The sequence below is a fragment of the Notolepis coatsorum genome, assembly GCF_963971535.1.
Source record: "Notolepis coatsorum genome assembly, chromosome: 4".
NCBI lineage: Eukaryota > Metazoa > Chordata > Actinopteri > Aulopiformes > Paralepididae > Notolepis > Notolepis coatsorum.
The window spans coordinates 182,819,218-182,831,451 of record NC_140168.1 but is presented as its reverse complement, the minus strand read 5'-3'; the positions used below and the strand labels follow the sequence as shown (position 1 = coordinate 182,831,451).

At 48.3% G+C, this 12,234-nt stretch overlaps 1 protein-coding gene across 1 annotated transcript in view; it reads right to left on the bottom strand.

The window, feature by feature from the left end:
* chd3 (chromodomain helicase DNA binding protein 3) overlaps window positions 1-12,234 on the bottom strand; it is a gene marked incomplete at its 3' end in the record, with an annotated part of 171,320 nt that overhangs the window by 103,432 nt on the left and 55,654 nt on the right. Inside the window, 3 exon segments of the mRNA XM_084313205.1 lie at window positions 671-862; window positions 1,596-1,698; window positions 2,703-2,834. Of these exon segments, the coding sequence (XP_084169331.1) occupies window positions 671-862; window positions 1,596-1,698; window positions 2,703-2,834 (427 nt within the window).

Below are 12,234 nucleotides of genomic sequence, written 5' to 3'. Positions count from 1 at the left end.
TATATATATAAACTGTTTGCTGTAATGGTCACAAGCACTCCCACGACCAACTAGTGTGCTATTATACCTTTGCTTCATGCACACAATGCAGCCAGAGGGGAGGATCTATGCTCTGATTGCTTACTGTAATTAGCTGTTGCAGGGTATCTGCAGGTTTCAACAAGTTCAATGTAAGACTTTTGAAGACCTTTTTAATAGCACTTAAGAGCTAAATGTAATACCAATTTCACGACCATACTAGCAAAAATAACAGCGGCACTTGTGGCACTTGCACGCCAATTTAAATTCTCCCGCGTTCCATACAAGCTCTCGCCAGACGCACCAAGCTCTTAGTAGCCCCGCAAAAAACAACAACTTGAATATAAAAACATGTGATATATTTAATATTATTTCATCTCTCGACAGCCGGGCTGCCCCCAAAACATATAATACCTGTGCAAATTAAATGTAAGACTTTCTAATTTTAAATTAAGAATTATGAATGTAATACTTTTTAAGACTTTATAATACCTCTTAAGGCCTTAAATTGAGCGGAATGAGACGCACATACTGCGACCGCAGGGCAACTCTCTCACCACCTCGCCGGGTTTGCCCTGCGCTGCTCCTCCGGAGTGAATCCGGCCCTCAGTCTCTACACATTCATTTAGCTCGGCTCTCGTCGCCAGCGTACCTCTTTGAAGAGTGAGTAGAGGAAAACGATGGTTTGGATGGTCTTGCCCAGACCCATCTCGTCTGCCAGGATGGTGTCTGTGCCTTGTGCCCAGGAAAACCTCAGCCAATTCAGGCCCTCCAGCTGGTAGAGATGCAGCGTACCGCCTGTCGTGTTCACAAAGTCCGGCTGCTCGTCGTACTTTATCGTAGGCTGGGAGGAGGGATAGAGAGGAAATATTAGTAGTAGTAGGAGTAGGAGTATTAGGAGTAGTAGTAGTAAACCAGGATAAATTATTAATTGAAATCCTTTCAATTACATTGAGCTTGTGTTTTTATTTTATTATTATTATTATTTTTTTCTCCCATCCCAATGTTAGTCGTTATGCCAATTCCCAATCCCCTTCCTGGTCGTTGCGCACTCTACCCCCTACCGTCGGTCCGGGAGGGCGGAGACTATCACATGCTTCCTCCGACACATGTGTACCCAGCCCACCACTTCTTTTCACCTGGCAGCGCGGACTCTCACTGAGAGGGTGTAACGTGTGGAGGTTCACACTACCTCTCTTAGATCCTTCCCTTGCTGTGCAGGCGCCCAGACCGAACTGTAGGAGTCGCTGTTTACAACGACCAGGACCCACCCTCGCCAGGTTTCCCACCCTCTAACACTGCCAATTGTGTTAGTATGGACGGTCGGCCAACCCGGAAGCACCACAGCTGGATTCGATCCCACTGTCTCTGTGGTGGTAGACAGACGCTTAGTCCTTTGCACTACCCGGCCGCCCCTGAGCTTGTGGTTTAATCCATTTGGCTACAGTGACTAGTGACTAGTCAACATCAATCGAGTCCAGAAAAGTAACAAACTAGGTCTAGTAGCAGCTACGAGAGACAGCTGACTGAACCAATCAGAAGTGGTGATACTGAGAGGAGAGCTAACGATGACCTACGTCGGTGATACGTGAGCCGTCCTCCTCGTCGCAATCTGGGATCCTGGAGCCCCTCATCTTCATCTTCCTGAACTTCTCTGGGTCCTCCTTCGTCACCTCATCCCTGGCACAGAAATACCATCACCACGTCAGTCAGTCAGTCAGTCAGTCAGTCAGTCAGTCAGTCAGTCAGTCAGTCAGTCAGTCAGTCAGTCAGACTATATCTATCCATCCATCCATCAAAACCAGTGTAACCCTGTTGCTCTAACCAGTGTAACCATAGTGCTCTAACCAGTGTAACCATAGTGATTTAACCAGTGTAACCATAGTGATCTAACCAGTGTAACCATAGTGATCTAACCAGTGTAACCATAGTGCTCTAAACAGTGTAACCATAGTGCTCTAACCAGTGTAACCATAGTGATTTAACCAGTGTAACCATAGTGCTCTAACCAGTGTAACCATAGTGATTTAACCAGTGTAACCATAGTGATCTAACCAGTGTAACCATAGTGATCTAACCAGTGTAACCATAGTGATATAACCAGTGTAACTAGGGATGCTCGATATTGGCTTTTTTACCGATACCGATATACCGATATTGTCCAACTCTTAATTTCCGATACCGATATCAACCGATATCAACCGATACCGATATATGCAGGATTTCCGCTCCCAAAAAATGGAATAATTTCAGGTAATTAACATTACATATCTCTTGTTGTGGAATTAACACAACATTATGCATACTTTTGACAATAAATAAAATCAGAATTTGTTCTTACTTGCTTGCCTGGGTAATGTAAAAAACGATACTGATATTTTCCGATATCACATTTTAATGCCGATATCGGCCGATAATATCGGTAGACCGATAACATCGGACATCCCTAAGTGTAACCATAGTGCTCTAACCAGTGTAACCATAGTGATCTAACCAGTGTAACCATAGTAAAATGGGTAAATAAAAAGGTAAAAAAATATATATAATAATAATAATAATAATAATAATAATAATAATAATAATAATAATAATAATAATAATAATAATAATAATATAACCAGTGTAACCAGTGTGGGTGTTCCACAGCAGGGTCAGTGGGTCTGACGCGTGCCCAGCAGCTCTACCTGTGTTTCCAGTAGTTGGTCTTATGGAGGGCAAAGTCAGGGATGTCCAGGTCATCCCTCTCCCAGGTGCACTGGTCGTACGTCAAGTCTCTCCACTTGACCAGGTAGTGGTAAGTCCCCTTCTTATCCAGGCTGGAGAGAGAGACACACACACACACACACACACACACACACACACTGGAGGTCAATGCTCATGCAAATAAATACACACATACAAATACTGTACATACACAAACACACACACACATTTGAATGATTTATTAATGTCCACATAAATACAAGTAGGCCAATGACATAAACACTAATAATGATCAGATATTGAGACAGTTAAATGGTAAATGGCTGCATTTATAGAACAGCTTTTATCCAAAGCGCTTCACAATTGTTCCTCACATTTTACCCATTCACACACCGACGGTGGAGGCGACCATGCAAGGTGCCAACCTGCTCACTGGGAGCAATTAGGGGTTAAGTGGCTTGCTCAAGGACACTTTCGACACACTGCCCGGGAGGAGCGGGAATCGAACCGGGAACATTCGGATTACCAGACGACTGCTCTACCTCCTGAGCCACTGTTGCTGAGCCAACAGTTAGTTACAAAAGTGCCTGATTGGCCACATTGTTGCAACACAAACAGGATAATAACACATGATGAAAATAACAGTAGCAGGTGAAAAGCTAACAGAAACAGACATAAAAACACGTGAATATAAATAGGAGAATCTCCTCCGTACTGAGCGGCTACCAATCACAGCGGATACTGAACAACACCTTGCCAACTGCTTGGTTCTTCTCTGAGGGCGCTTTCACACCGGCAGGGCTCCGGTTCAAGCTCCGGCTCCGTTCTGGAGCCTCTGAACCTTGGTGCTTTCTGGCGAACCAGCCCGCGTTTACACCTATTTAAGCAGAACCAACGTTCCACCGTCCTCCGTCATCAACGGGGGGCGTTGCTCAGGCCGAAGCAAACACAACCGTATGAACACAACAGTGGCAAAATGTGCAGTGTGCAAAACAGCTTCAAAGGTTCGGCATTGCACAACAGGTAGAGCTGAAACTATTTGCGACTGATCTCAGAATGAGATTAGATTCAAATGTATTGTCATTATACAGCACAATACACCATCCAACCAGAGTGGATAAATAAATGCTCCAGAAATAAATAAATGCATAAATGAATGAAATAAAAATAAAATTGTGTAACCCAGAGATTTGAACCTGTGACCATAGGATACACAGGCAGGGGTGGCTAAGTGGCGCAGTGGGCAAAGCGCTCGCCACTAACGCAGGAGATGCTGGGTTCGAGCCCAGCTCTCGGCGTTGCTTCCGGCTTGGCTGGTCGTTCATACTAATACAATTGGCAGTATTAGGGGGTGGGAAAGCCGGTGGGTAGGGATCGGACATTGTGGACAGCGACTCCTACAGGTCGGTTGGTGTGCCTGTACAGCAGAATCAGTAAGCAACGGGGGCAGCATGAGCCTCCCACGCGTTACTCCTCGTCGCTGAGAGATCGCGCTGTACAGGTGAAAAGATGCGACAGCTGCCTCCTCGTGTACCGGAGGGGACACGTGATGCAAGACTTGGTCCTCACTGCAGCCGACCAGTGGGAGGCATGGTCTAACAACATTCGAGACAGGGGAGGGTAGAATTGGATAATACGAAATTGGGATGGGAGAAAAATATAAAGCCGCCGAAGATTACATGAAGCAACATGGATCTGGTCCCCCCGGGCAGGACGCAACACTGGCTCAGAACAGATAAGCCTATTCATCTCTATTTTTCTCTTTGTATTTTAGTAATTTTATTAGAATGACTTTACCACGGCTCAACAAAAGTAACAGATGATATGCACGCTGGCAACAATAAGGCACAAGATGTTTAATATGGCTCGTGTTGTGAAGGATCAGATTAAACCGAATATGTATATTTATTTATATATATATATTTAATTGTATTTGTATATCGTTTGATATCCCCTGTATATTCCTTGTACAATATGCATTGAATATCCCCGTTTCTACTAAACAGCCCATAATAGTTTCATTCTACCATTGGACGAGAACCTGGCGCCAGGTTGCCATACCCCTAGGTCCAAGTTCAATCGTGCCGCCTAACATGTCGAGGCAACCCCCGGTTCCGCGCAGTAATATGTCGGGCGAAATACGAATGGTACTATTTGTTCATAGCACATATATATATGGCGCCAGTAAAGTAGAACTTTCCTTTTAGTCCAGTTCTTTACCCTCCAACAGAGTGACAGACGCAAAAGCCTCCCCACGACGCACGTGCGGTGTAGTAAGGCCTACTTGGCCCAGAATAGGCATTGAGATATCGTGTAGATTAATAGTTGAATGGTCATAGTTTGGCACCATACCGTCGAGTTGGACGTATTCTATTAAGCTAATAGTAGTCTATTTATGTATGGTGCATCGTTCGGTTAGAGTTCTACAGTTATCAGTACCCCCATCGTTCCTGACGTTATCTGGACGCTTAACCAGGCTGGTCAGACCCCTAGTGGTGATTGCATCCGAGGAGCTCCGGGCCAAGAGCGACTGGACCTGTATATTGGATTACTCTACCCAGACGACGGCGAGCCTTCCACGGCTTGGATTATGCTTTGTGTGCTTTGATTATTCCATGGATAAAGGCCAACACTGCTGAGTGTTGGAATTACCCCCCGGAGAGGACTTCAGGTGAGACGGCGCTCTACACGTGAGGTCGCCTCACGTCTCTCCGTTGTGGACCGGCAGATACCGTTCCACAGAGGGTCCAGCTGTATTCGTCTGCGGCCCGAGGTTCTGTGGGCACCGTGTCCAAGACTTTGGATTCTCCCAAGACACCGTCGGCCAGATGGGATACCGCCAGCGGCTTCTCTAACCCCCCCCTCCTACTGTATTACAACCAGCGGGACCCCCCCCCCCCCCCTTAGTGTATACAGCTATAATCATCTAAGTACCATCGCTATCGTTTCCTAAATATTCCAGGTTGTATACTTACTCCCTGCGCAACCAGAGATTGGACATTCAATGTTGATTTACCTACGAATACTCATTTGCCATAAAAGTGCATATTCCATATTTCAAATCATAAATGTAATTAAGTGATCGTTGTATACACCCTTTGCTGTATTAAACCTTCGATTTGGTACATTTGTGTTGGTTCGTTTCATCAGGTGGGAAAGTGTTCATCATACTTATATCTTGTACTGGGTGGCCAGAAGTTAAAGTACATGAGGTAGTGGTATTAAATATCATATCTAACAATACAGTCAGGGAATTGTACCCCTCAGTTACAATTGGTCCTTCGAGCCGGATGGTAACTAGTGTAATATTAATATAGTGTTATTAATATCGAAATGGCCTATGATGAACACTCCACGAAACGATCCTCCTAACCTAGAACGCCCGCGGCGCAGACGACAGACACCTCAGTACTTAGAGGCTTACACTGTCAGTCAACTACCTAGCCTTCGACAAACGGTAAACGCGGTAAAAGTAGAAAGTAAAATTATGTCTGACCTTAACAAGCAGGTTTCCCCGACCACAGAGGCCCTAGTAGGTCCTAATGTAACTGACCAAGCTCACGGTGGGGACCAGGAGGGAATTGACATGCCTTTACCCCCCGCCACTACTCAAGAAGTAGTCCCCGAGCAGCCCCGGGAGGAAGATAACCCTACAGAGAGAGAACTCTGCACGGAAGAAGAGGAGGAGAGCGCCGAGGAACTAGAGCTCCAGGACTCCCCAACGAGTACCCCCAGGAGCGGCTCACGCAGGAGCGGCTCACCTCCACAACCGCCTTCCCCCAGCGAAGCGGAGAGGACACTACAACAGGCGTTCCTCGTCAGCCTGACAGCCTCTACCGAACGCGAACGTCTCCAAGCACAGGCGACCAGCGAGCGCGAACACCTCCAAGCACAGCAACGGAGCGAAGAACAGCGCACACATCTGGAGATGAGACGCTTCCAGATGGAAGAGAATATGGCAAGAGACCGGGCCGACGCCCAGCGCGCCGCTGCCGGTGCCCAAAGAGAAGCAGAGCGCGCCGCCGCCGACGCCCAGCGCGCCGCTGCCGGTGCCCAAAGAGACGCAGAGCGCGACAGACTACAAGCGCAACTAATAGAGCAGCTGATCAAAAGGACAACTCCCTCTCCCTCCGCCAGGGGCTCAAGGAACTCGTCGAGACAACAGTCAAGAGCAGCGTCACCGCAACGAGCAAGCGACCCTGAACTTGACCAACAGACCGAGTCTAGACCCCCCGCAGACCCCCTTCCCATACCGGTCCAAGCGAGACCCAGCTACAAGGAAGGAGCGGCATACACTGCGGAGAAGCTAAATAAACGATTACAGGATCTGGAAGATTTGATAGAGGAAGAAGAGGGAGAAGAGGAGAACCAAGCCCGACGACAGCACAGTACTCCACCGGACCAGGAGGTCCCATACAGTCCAGGCTATACCCCCGCGGCGCTGCGCTACAGACCCCCGACTCTATTCACGGGTGAGCACGACGCACGACCAGCCCCGAGAACAGTACCTGGACCAGCGGGCCATGGTACCCTGCCAGTACCAGCCCACAGCGAGGCGCAAGAGGGGACTCGCCCAGGAGGTCTCTCCCCCAACGCTCGCCGATGTATCAGCCATCCACGGCGTCATACAACGCCACGCCGTCATTCCCAGACTTCGCCTATGAGAGTCGAGCACAGTACACGGAGCTCCGGATGTGCCTAGAGACAATGATGGTGGATGTCGCTGATGAACGCCACAAGTATGCAATATTACTGAAGCACCTGAAAGTACCGCGAGCGCACAATATAGCGCTAGCCTATGCTACCTCCTTGACCCCATACACAGCGGCCCTTGCAGCGCTGGATCAGAGATATGGACGTATATGGGATTACGTAATCCAGGAGATAAGGCATATTGACCGCCTACCCCCAGCCACAGACAATCGCTCACTAGACGACCTGTCAATCAAAGTGCAGTCCCTGGTGGGGATGCTGGGAGCGCAACGGGAGAAGGGCATGCATGAGCTATATGCCAACTCTAACGTTGAGAGGATTTTGGAGAAGCTGCCACCCGCAAGACAGGAGCGCTTTCGGCGGCAGAGGGACTACCGAGATCCCGACGGCCCCGAGCCATCCCTCCTTGATCTGGCCGACTTCCTGGCGAGAGAGGTCAGCAGCTTACGACTGGACACCTTCGGGCGGAGCACGCCAAGCTCCAGAGAGGGACCCAGGAGAATAAATGATGGAAGAAGATCGGTGACTGTCATGCACCAATCAGAGTCAGTACCGAGCAGTAGGAGTCACAGCACCCCCTCGAGAAAAGAGAAGTGGAAGATAGCGTGTCCCTACTGTGAGAAAGAACACTGGCTGTCACAATGCGACTCATTCACAAAGATGAATGCAGAAGAAGTGAGTCAATGGATAAAGTCCAACCGGCGCTGTTATCGATGTGCGCGGCCCCACATGGCAGCCGAATGCCGCCTAAAGAAAAGGTGCAGCCGGTGCGATGGAGCCCATCTAGATATACTACACGATAGTAACGGAAGACGGCCTATACCTGCACCACGGAGCGGCACCAAGGCAAGTGTCATGTACATTGACCCCGCCAGCAGCAACGGAGCTCAAGTGCTCTTAAAGGTAGTCCGTGTGACATTGAGCTACCAAGATAAAGTCATGGACACTTACGCCGTCCTTGATGACGGGTCAGAGAAGACCCTTCTGCTCGCCTCCGCTGCGACCCAGCTGGGACTGCGGGGGAGCAAGAACGAAATGACGATTCGGACAATAAGAAGAGATTTAAAGACGATAAAGGGCGAGAAAGTCTCCTTCACTATCGCAGCCAACGGGCAGCCAGAGCGACGGTACAAGATCACAAATGCTTTCACCAGCCAAGAAATAGGACTCTCGCAGTACACCTACCCTGTCACCAAGTTGATGGATAAATATGTGCACCTGCGCCAATTACCTATCCCACTCATAGACGGCGCTACCCTGACCCTGTTGATAGGCTCCGACCATGCAGAACTCATAGTCCCGATTGACCGGGTCCATACAGGCCCCCGAGGCTGTCCTGCAGCAGTCGAGACCCGCCTAGGATGGACATTACAAGGCCCCCTCGCTAAATCTCTCAACCGAACAGCAGCCACTAGCTGCTTCCACTCCAGAACGACAGAAGAAGACACCACTCTCCTGCAGCATGTCGAGAGGCTATGGACCCTAGAGACAATGCCCTTTAAGAACGAAAAGAAAGACATTCGCTCTAAAGAAGACATTTACGCCATCAACCTACTCGAGCAGGGGACAAAGAGAGTCACAGTCGGCGGAGTGATGAGATACGCAACTCCACTCCTGAGGCGAGAGGGAATGCCCACCTTTCACGCAAAGAAAGACGCCACGGAGCGCTATCTACTGAACACAGAGCGGCGCCTAGCCAAAGACCCCGCTCAAGAGAGTGTGTACCGAGCTGAGATTGAGAAGCTAATCACAGCGGGACACGTAACAAAGATTGACATTAAAGAGGCCGATCAGACGACCGAATCATGGTACGTGCCGCATCACAAGGTCCATCACAACGGCAAGGATCGCATTGTGTTTAACTGCAGCTACCAGATCGGATCCCAAAATCTGAATAAAGAGCTCTTGCCCGGCCCCACACTCGGCCCCTCCCTACTAGGCGTGCTACTGCGCTTCCGCCAGGACAAGGTGGCTATAAGCGGGGATATCAGAGGGATGTTCTTGCAGGTGAGACTAGTAGAGGAGGACAAGCCTCTGCTACGGTTCCTATGGAGAGAGAAGATCGGAGATGAGAACCCATCCATCTACCAGTGGGAAGTACTCCCCTTCGGAACCACATGCAGCCCGTGCTGTGCTACATTTGCACTACAGAAACACGTCACAGAGGACCCAGCAGCAGATGAAGAGGTCCAACACAGTGTGAAGAACAGTTTCTACGTGGACAACTGTTTACAAAGCGTCTCGACTCAAGAAGAAGCCGAGGCTCTCCTAATCAAGTTACGCGCCTCCCTAATCAAAGGCGGCTTTGATCTCAGGCAGTGGGCCAGCAGCGACCCGCAAGTATTGCGCAGCCTCTCCTCCGCGGACAAGGCTGCCAGCAGCGAGACCTGGATGGCGACAATCCCAGGAGAAGCCCAAGAAATGACACTAGGATTAGTCTGGCGCTTCAAAACAGACTCGCTCCACTATAGACACAAACCCTTGGCTCCAGAGCAAGGAAGGTCGGCGGCGATACCGACCACCAGACGGAGTGTGTACAGAACACTCGCCAGACAATATGACCCGTTGGGATGTATTCTACCTTACACCACCAGGGCAAAGATGATTGTACGAGCACTATGGGACAAGGACCAGGGCTGGGACGACCCAATACCCGCACACCTTGCCTCAACATGGAGAGAGTGGGAGACGGAACTCCGCTCACTCCCAGGTGTCAATATACGCCGCAGCTACTTCCCATCCACAGTGAGGCCAGAGACATGCGAGATTGAGCTACACGTCTTCAGCAACGCCTCCGAAGTAGCCTACGGATCGGTGGCCTATTTGCGTGCCCAAGAGATGGGAGGAAAGATACACACTGCTTTCATACTGGCCCGCTCAAGAATAGCCCCACGTAAGCAACAATCTATCCCACGTCTAGAGCTCTGCGCAGCCCTCGCAGGAGCGCATCTAGCCACGTTAATCCAACGTGAACTCACCATTCCGGTGCATAGAACAATCTTGTGGTCAGATTACACGACAGTACTCACATGGATTAAGTCTGATTCATGCAGATACAAAGTCTTCGTGGGAGTCAGAGTCACCGAGATTCAAGAATTAACAGGAGAAGCAAGCTGGAGGTATGTGGATACCAAACACAACCCAGCTGACGTCATCACCCGGGGAATGGCCTACTTGGCCCAGAATAGGCATTGAGATATCGTGTAGATTAATAGTTGAATGGTCATAGTTTGGCACCATACCGTCGAGTTGGACGTATTCTATTAAGCTAATAGTAGTCTATTTATGTATGGTGCATCGTTCGGTTAGAGTTCTACAGTTATCAGTACCCCCATCGTTCCTGACGTTATCTGGACGCTTAACCAGGCTGGTCAGACCCCTAGTGGTGATTGCATCCGAGGAGCTCTGGGCCAAGAGCGACTGGACCTGTATATTGGATTACTCTACCCAGACGACGGCGAGCCTTCCACGGCTTGGATTATGCTTTGTGTGCTTTGATTATTCCATGGATAAAGGCCAACACTGCTGAGTGTTGGAATTACCCCCCGGAGAGGACTTCAGGTGAGACGGCGCTCTACACGTGAGGTCGCCTCACGTCTCTCCGTTGTGGACCGGCAGATACCGTTCCACAGAGGGTCCAGCTGTATTCGTCTGCGGCCCGAGGTTCTGTGGGCACCGTGTCCAAGACTTTGGATTCTCCCAAGACACCGTCGGCCAGATGGGATACCGCCAGCGGCTTCTCTAACCCCCCCCTCCTACTGTATTACAACCAGCGGGACCCCCCCCCCCCCCCTTAGTGTATCCAGCTATAATCATCTAAGTACCATCGCTATCGTTTCCTAAATATTCCAGGTTGTATACTTACTCCCTGCGCAACCAGAGATTGGACATTCAATGTTGATTTACCTACGAATACTCATTTGCCATAAAAGTGCATATTCCATATTTCAAATCATAAATGTAATTAAGTGATCGTTGTATACACCCTTTGCTGTATTAAACCTTCGATTTGGTACATTTGTGTTGGTTCGTTTCATCAGGTGGGAAAGTGTTCATCATACTTATATCTTGTACTGGGTGGCCAGAAGTTAAAGTACATGAGGTAGTGGTATTAAATATCATATCTAACAATACAGTCAGGGAATTGTACCCCTCAGTTACAGCTCGTAAGGCATTATATTTACAGTCTTCTGGTCTCTGTGGAGACAATAATCCAACATTGACATTATGAACATTCTGGAACATTCTGGGCTCCTCTCTCGACTGCTCAGGGACACAAAGGAATATCCCGGAAAATACTAGTAGGTCATGACCCCTGGGTAGGAAGATCATTCTGGAACATAACAGCAGTGTTTACATATTTACTAGGGTATTCTACAACCTTCTAGAATATAATGCACCCCTTCAACGAAGGCCTGTAAATTTAACATTAACATCCGGTGTGAATAAGCATAGGATCCAAGGACTGAAGTTTAATTAGGCTTTAATAAGGCTAAAAAAAAAAAAAAAAAAAAGACATTAGCCACATCTAAATGTATAAGCACGACAAGGTTATTCTAATATTTTAAATAATTACTCCACTGATTTAGAGATTTGCACAATGTAGCTCTAAAAGTCTCTGTTTTTCTCTTTTTTCTCTTTACTCAATTTTATTTTCTCTGTTTTTCTCTGATGAGTTTTATTTTAGTTCTCACTCCTTTTTTTATTTTTATCTTTTATTGTTATTTCTTTTCATTTTAAGGTGTTAGTATTTATCTCCACTCTTTTCCTTTTTTCTGATGTTTCCTACATAAGTTAGTA